This window comes from Bubalus bubalis, chromosome 5, assembly GCF_019923935.1.
Source record: "Bubalus bubalis isolate 160015118507 breed Murrah chromosome 5, NDDB_SH_1, whole genome shotgun sequence".
NCBI lineage: Eukaryota > Metazoa > Chordata > Mammalia > Artiodactyla > Bovidae > Bubalus > Bubalus bubalis.
In genome coordinates this window covers 107,644,863-107,652,046 of record NC_059161.1, presented here as the reverse complement: position 1 = coordinate 107,652,046, position 7,184 = coordinate 107,644,863, and the positions used below count along the sequence as shown (strand labels likewise).

At 37.8% G+C, this 7,184-nt stretch overlaps 1 protein-coding gene across 1 annotated transcript; it reads left to right on the top strand.

The window, feature by feature from the left end:
• The first annotated feature begins 628 nt into the window (after positions 1-628).
• LOC102395514 (olfactory receptor 8B3-like) lies at positions 629-1,654 on the top strand. The gene has a single exon (XM_006056087.3). It carries the CDS (start codon positions 629-631, stop codon positions 1,559-1,561), a length of 933 nt encoding a protein of 310 aa, XP_006056149.3. The 3' UTR covers positions 1,562-1,654.
• The last annotated feature ends 5,530 nt before the right edge of the window (positions 1,655-7,184 follow it).

The following is a 7,184-nucleotide window of genomic DNA, read 5'->3' as shown; positions in this document are numbered from 1 at the left end:
AGGCTCGCACCTCTCAGGATAAAAGAAATCAAGCCTCAGGAATCTGAAATTGCATTTCCAGCCCCAACTGGGTAAAGACCAAGGATAAGGGAGACAGCCCTGAGGTTTTCTGAACTCAGGTGAGTTTCTGAATTCAATTTATATACTTATTGACAATTTATATACTTATATATACTTATATAAGTATATATACTTATATACTTCATTTTGAAATGAAGGGACAGTGACTGAATGCATGCCCATTCTTTGTCATTTTGTGTAGATCTGAGATTTAGATGAAACTGGTGGAGGAATCTGTTAGAGGGTTATCACAGAATGTTTAGAGACATTGGATGGCTCTGGCCTGATCTATCCTTCTTACCCTTTGTGTTTCCAGAAATTTATTTGCATATTACAGTACTGGCCTTAACTCTGAAGTGTGTGATTTCCTTTGCTGCATTTAGCTTATATAAGTCCACATCACTCTGTATCCTGATAAAGATAAAGGCAGATTCTGTGGAACCAGGTAGGACGAGTCTCTGACATTCCCAGTGTTCACCCTCCCTCGTAGATGAGACACTGTGGCAAGGGCTGAGTTGTTCTCTAATGGAACCCTTTCTCCTGTGTCCACAGATTCCCTTAAAGAAGAATGGCTCCTGGAAATGACTCTTTTGTGACTGAATTCATTCTGTTGGGATTAACAGACCAACCAGATCTCCAACTCCCCCTATTCTTTTTCTTTCTAGGAATGTATATGGTCACTGTGCTGGGCAATCTGGGCTTGATAATCCTAATTGTGCTAAATTCACATCTGCACACCCCCATGTACTTTTTCCTCTTTAACTTGTCCTCTATAGACCTCTGTTATTCTTCTGTGTTTACACCAAAAATGCTGCTTAATTTCATATCAAAGAAGAATATTATTTCTTATACGGGGTGCATGACTCAGCTCTACTTTTACTGTTTTTTTGTCATTTCTGAATGCTATCTGTTGACATCAATGGCCTATGACCGCTATGTGGCCATCTGTAAGCCCCTTTTGTATAATGTTGTTATGTCCCCTAAAGTGTGTTCCAGCCTTATGTTTGGATCCTACATGATGGCATTTTCTGGCGCCATGGCTCATACTGGATGCATGCTGAGACTAACCTTCTGTGATGCAAACACCATTAACCATTATTTCTGTGACATTCTCCCTCTGCTCCAGCTCTCCTGCACAAGTACCTATATCAATGAATTGGAAATGTTCATCGTGGTGGGCATCAACATCATTGTGCCCAGTTTCACAATCTTTGTCTCCTATGGTCTCATCCTGTCCAACATCCTCCATGTCAAGTCCACAGAGGGCAGGTCCAAAGCCTTCAGCACCTGCAGCTCCCACATCATTGCTATTTCTCTGTTCTTTGGATCAGGGGCATTTATGTATCTCAAACCATCTTCTGCTGTGTCTGTGGATGAGGGTATAATCTCTTCTGTCTTTTATACCAATACTGTTCCCTTCCTCAACCCCTTAATTTACAGCATGAGGAATAAAGATGTCAAACATGCTCTGAGAAAAACCCTGAGGAGGAGACAGTTTTGATTAGAAACACTCACTGTGTGCATGAGTTACACGACAGTGAGATCTGTTTAATTTTAGTGACAGCTTTCTTACTATATTCTTTCTGTTATCTTTTTTACCTAACACCATAAAGAAATTTGAGTCAGGCTTGAATAATTTGTTTACATTTTTATATAAATATTTGCTTTCCCCACTGTTTTCAAATTACATATAATCTCTATTTCCTGCTGAGTTATATCATTAAATTGTAAATATGTTATCTCTTTATTTTCCTTGTCATTTTGAAATTATTTTTTCACTGGGAAAAGATGAATACTCTCCAAATAATGCATTTCAAAACACTCGACAATTTTAGTTGAGCTATTTCAAATCCTAAAAGATGTTGCTGTGAAAGTGCTGCACTCACTATGGCAGCACATTTGGAAAACTCATTAGTAGCCACAGGACTGGAAAAGATCAGTTTTCATTGCAGTCCCAAAGAAAGGCAATGCCAAAGAATGCTCAAACTACTACACAATTGCACTCATCTCACACAGTGGCAAAGTAATGCTCAAAACTCTCCAAGCCAGGCTTCAGCAGTACATGAACCATGAACTTCCAGATGTTCAAGCTGGATTTGGAAAAGGAAGAGGAACCAGAGATAAATTGCCAGCATCTGTTGGATCATTGAAAAAGTGAGAGAGTTCCAGAAAAACTTCTACTTCTGCTTTATTGACTATGCCAAAGCCTTTGACTGTGTGCATCACAATAAACTGTGGAAAATTCTGAAAAAGATGGGAATACAAGACCATCTGACCTGTCTCTTGAGAAACCTGTATACAGGTCAGGAAGCAACAGTTAGAACTGGACATGGAACAACAGACTGTTTCCAATAGGGAAAGGATATGTCAAGGCTGTATATTGTCACCCTGCTTATTTAACTTATATGCAAAGTACACATAGAAAATACTGGACTACATGAAGCATAAGCTGGAATCGAGGTTGCCAGGAGAAATATCAATAACCTCAGATATGCAAATGACACCACCTTTATAGCAGAAAGTGAAGAGGAACTAAAGAGATTTTTGATGGAAGTGAAAGAAGATAGTGAAAAAGTTGGCTTAAAACTCAACATTCAGAAAACTAAGATAAGGTTATCTGATCCCATCACTTCGTGGCAAGTAGATGGGAAAACAATGGAAACAGTGAGAGACTTTTTGGGGGGGAGAGGTTCCACAATCACTGAAGATGGTGACTGCAGCCATGAAAGTAAGACACTTGTTCCTTGGAAGAAAAGCTATGAACAACCCAGATAGTATATTAAAAGGCAGAGACATTACTTTGCCAAAAAAAGCTCATCTAGTCAAATCCATGGTTTTTCCAGTAGTCATGTATGGATGTGAAAGTTGGACTATAAAGAAAGCTGAGTGCTGTAGACTTGATGCTTTTGAACTGTGGTGTTGGAGAAGACTCTTGAGAGTCCCTTGGAGAGCAGGGAGATCCAACTAGTCCATCCTAAGGGAAATCAGTCCTAAATATTCATTGGAAGGACTGATACTGAAGCTGAAACACCAATACTTTGGCCACCTGACTTGCTGGAAAAATCCCTGATGCTGGGAAAGATTGAAGGCAGGAGGAGAAGGGGAAGACAGAGCATGAGATGATTGGATGGCATCACCAACTCAACAGACATGAGTTTGAGTTGTATGGAGAAGGAAATGGCAACCCACTCCAGTACTCTTGCCTGGAGAATACCATGGACAGAAGAGCCTAGTGGGCTACCATCCCTGGGGTCGCAAAGAGTCGGACATGACTGAGCAACTAACATACACACAAACACACAAACGCACATGCAGTTGTATGGAGAAGGAAATGGCAACCCACTCCAGTACTCTTGTCTGGAAAATCCCATAGATAGAGGAGCCTGGCTGGCTACAATCCATGGGGTTGCAAAGAGTCGGACATGACTGAGCAACTAATACACACTCACAAGCTCCGGGAGTTGATGATGGACAGGGAGGTTTGGTATGCTGCAGTTCATGGTGTTGCAAAGATTTGGACAGGACTGAGCCACTGAACTGAACTGAGACTGAAAACATATAACTGGAAGTGTTTTTATCTGTCGCTTACAATAAGAAGGATGAATAAGATACTCTGTTTTCACTCTTAGCTTTTCATATTTCACTTGGGAAGAGTATATCTTGTTTAAATGCCAGAGACTGAAGGTTCTAAGACTATCAAGGATAATCCATTTTGCATCTGTAATTGTTTGGTGTAAACTCCTTTTGACAAAGAGTTTTATTTTTTTCTTTTGTCAACCAAGTTGACACATAACTGATCATCAAAATACAGGTTTTGCATGGATGGAAAAGGGAAGCCAAGAGTGGATAATGATTTACATAAAGTCTTCACAAGTTTAAAAAGATAAGTAGGTATATAGAGAGCATCAGTTACAGGAGATAAATCATGAGGAGTAATTGTATCAAGAAAGGAAGAAGTAATTTATACAGAACTATGTTGGATAATGAAAATGCTTACCTATGGATCCACTCTTTGTGGATGGCCCTAGAAATATTCTCTAGATCACCAGATTTCTCTAGATAGGGGAAAAGCTTAAGTTATTTGAGATTTAAAATGTTAAATCAACAGGGCTAGATGACCTTTGAATAACTAGATTATTTCTGTGGTTTTTGGATATTATGAGGCTACACTCATATAGATTTTTAGGTGCAGAAACATCAAATTGAAGCTTGGATAATAATAATAATTTGAAAGAAATAAACCAGGTTCTACTGGGTTCCTCCTCTGGAGGCCATGAATCAAGACAGACTTCATGAAAGCAAAGGACCCCCAGTGAGTGGGAAAGGATTGGGAGTCTGGATTAGCAGATGCAAACTCTTACATATAGGATGGATAAACATCAAGGACCTACTGAATAGCACAGTGAACTATATTCAACATCCTATGATAAACCACAATGTAAAGGAATATATAAAGAATATATATATATATGTGTGTGTGTGTGTGTTACGGAGTCACTTTGTTCATATGAGTGATGATGTTGAATTAATTTTTAAGGCAAAAATGTGCTACTTTAAAACACCTCAATATGCTGTATCAGTGAAAATGTAAACATTTACTAAGGTAATTTGAATAATATTCTTTATTTAAAGCTTTCTTAACCTCCAGTCAGTATTTGCATTTTGAAATTTGTCAAAGCTGATTTTTGAGTGGTTTGCTTTTAGATGTTCAGCACAAAGAAATCCTTGGCCGATGGTTTTCAATGACAACTCATTTTCCATCACCTCACTGCAATATAAACATGATTGGTTTTCTCTTAACAATTTCTATTCATATAAAATGTTCGATATCGGTTAGACTTTGTTTGTTTAAACTCGTGTTTCCCTATATAAATTTGTTTTTAAAATGGAAACAAATGTGTCTCTAAACAAGTGGACGTAAGTCGGTCATTTGGAAACCTACTGAGAACCTACTGCATCTACTCTGTTATGTATTTTATCATGATTTGAATATCCCCAAAGTGAGTTGAGCCTCGTCACTAATCTTTCGAGAGCCTCAAAACTAATATGAAACCTGTTTATTTGCATAAAAGAACTGCTTTTGAAAATGAGTAATTTTTATTTTGGGCTAACTTGAAAAATTATAAGTAACATAGAATACAGTGTGAAAGTCACTTACTTGTGTCTGACCCTTTGCGACCCCATGGACTGTATAGTCCATGGAATTCTCCAGGCCAGAATACTGGAGTGGGTAGCCTTTCCCTTCTCCAGGAGATCTTCCCAACCCAGGGATTGAACCCAGGTCCCCCACATTGCAGGTGGATTCTTTACCAGCTGAGCCACAAGGGAAGCCCAACTTAGAATACAATTTGAAATAACTGCAGGTGGTAACATGCTAACGGAGGCAACTAAATCATGTTTTAGTCAGCAATGGAACTGTGTATCTCTGTATTTGGACTTCTTTTAAGTGGATGGGGGATCTAATCAGAGTATTTTACACACATAGCACAGTTATCCTTAGTAGTTTTTGCTTTCTTGAATTATGTGATTGGCACTGAAGAGTGTTGAGGGAAGTTACAGTTCTGCTGAAGGTATTAAAGCTTAAAGTCAACCTCATAAGCCCTGGGTTTCTCTGTGCCCATGAACCAGGCCACAGCTTTCTCTAAGTTGGTGTGAAATGTGAATTCTTTTTCAAAATGCTACCTCATTTATATACTTTTTATTATCTAATTTATATGCACTAGTGATTTCAAATATTATACAATGTATTGGGAAGATTCTAAACAAGAAATGGAGAACTAAGATGTTTCAAATAAGCCTACATTCAAAATTTGACATGACATAATTTTAATTTTCATTCATCACCACTCATCAGGGCTGAGCAGTCTCCCAGCTCTGTCTTTTAAAGGTTGCCATACTGAAAATGAGCTTCCCTTATATCTCAGTTGGTAAAATATCTTCCTGCAATGTGGGAGACTCAGGTTCAATTCCTGGGTTGGAAAGATCCCCTGGAGAAGGAAATGGCATGCCACTTCAGTATTCTTGCCCAGAGAACCCCATGAATAGAGGAGCCTGGTGAGCTACAGTCCATGGAGTTGCAGAGTTGGACATGACTTAGCAACTAAACCACCATACTAGGGGGAAAAAAAAAAAACAAATCCCATAATTGGGGAAGCACAAGTCATTGTTTTATTTGTGAAGACCTTCTATCTTTAGAGCATTTTGAAAAAACATTTTTGAGATTTTGATGCGTTTCTATCAATAAAAGAACATTCTTTTATCATAGAGTGATATTCTTCTCCCTTCTTCTACTTAATATAAGTAGCATTTTAAAATATAGACCCATGTAGGTTTATTTTTCAAACACAAACATGTATATTTCTAAAATGTGTTGAATCTCCCAAGAGAACTGAGTGGTCTCTGAAAAGTAAACATTATTCAGCGTTGTTTTGTATGTTCTGAGAAGGTTAAAATTTTGTACCATATGTAATGTGTGCAAAACACTTTGATCAATCAAAATAGTACTTTCATGGCTTCTCATCAAGGATAACTCTGACTCAATTTCATCTCTAGTTTTAACCAAGCCTAAATCATAGTTTTGAGAATTATATTTTTACTACATAGCTCCATTTATCAAGTGTGTAAAGGAGAACCATTGGAAGTTCTTGGACTACGGAGGCACAGATCTGTATTTTCAGAACTTATTCTAGCAGTAATGTTCATGAACAGATAAGAGTGAATATGTGGGAAAATGATAAAAATAATAGTTAGGAGCCACTAGAGTTCAACATTAGAGTAGTTCAGTTTAAAGATAATTTCAGAAATTGTGTGGTGGCTAGGGGACAATGGATGAGGTCACTGTGGCTGTAGATGTTATAGCTTAGCATAAGTGAAGTTTTGAGTGTATTCTGAAAGCTCTTAGATAAAATTAATATGAGTTTCAGAAGTACTCATTGAATCCCTTCTGTGTACTCTGTGTTGTTCTTAGATCCAGGATCCAAAAAGTTAACACAATAGAATAAATGTTTGTCCTTATAGAATTTAAAGTTTATAGAGAACACAAAGGGGAAAAGTCTGATGACTGTTATGAAACAGAATCTAGTGAAAGTTATGAGAACATGAATAAAAACAGCTGACATTTATTG

What these genes read in the sequence shown, in the direction of transcription:
- LOC102395514 (XM_006056087.3), top strand. Translation starts at nt 629, where the DNA reads ATGGCTCCTGGAAATGACTCTTTTGTGACTGAATTCATTCTGTTGGGA.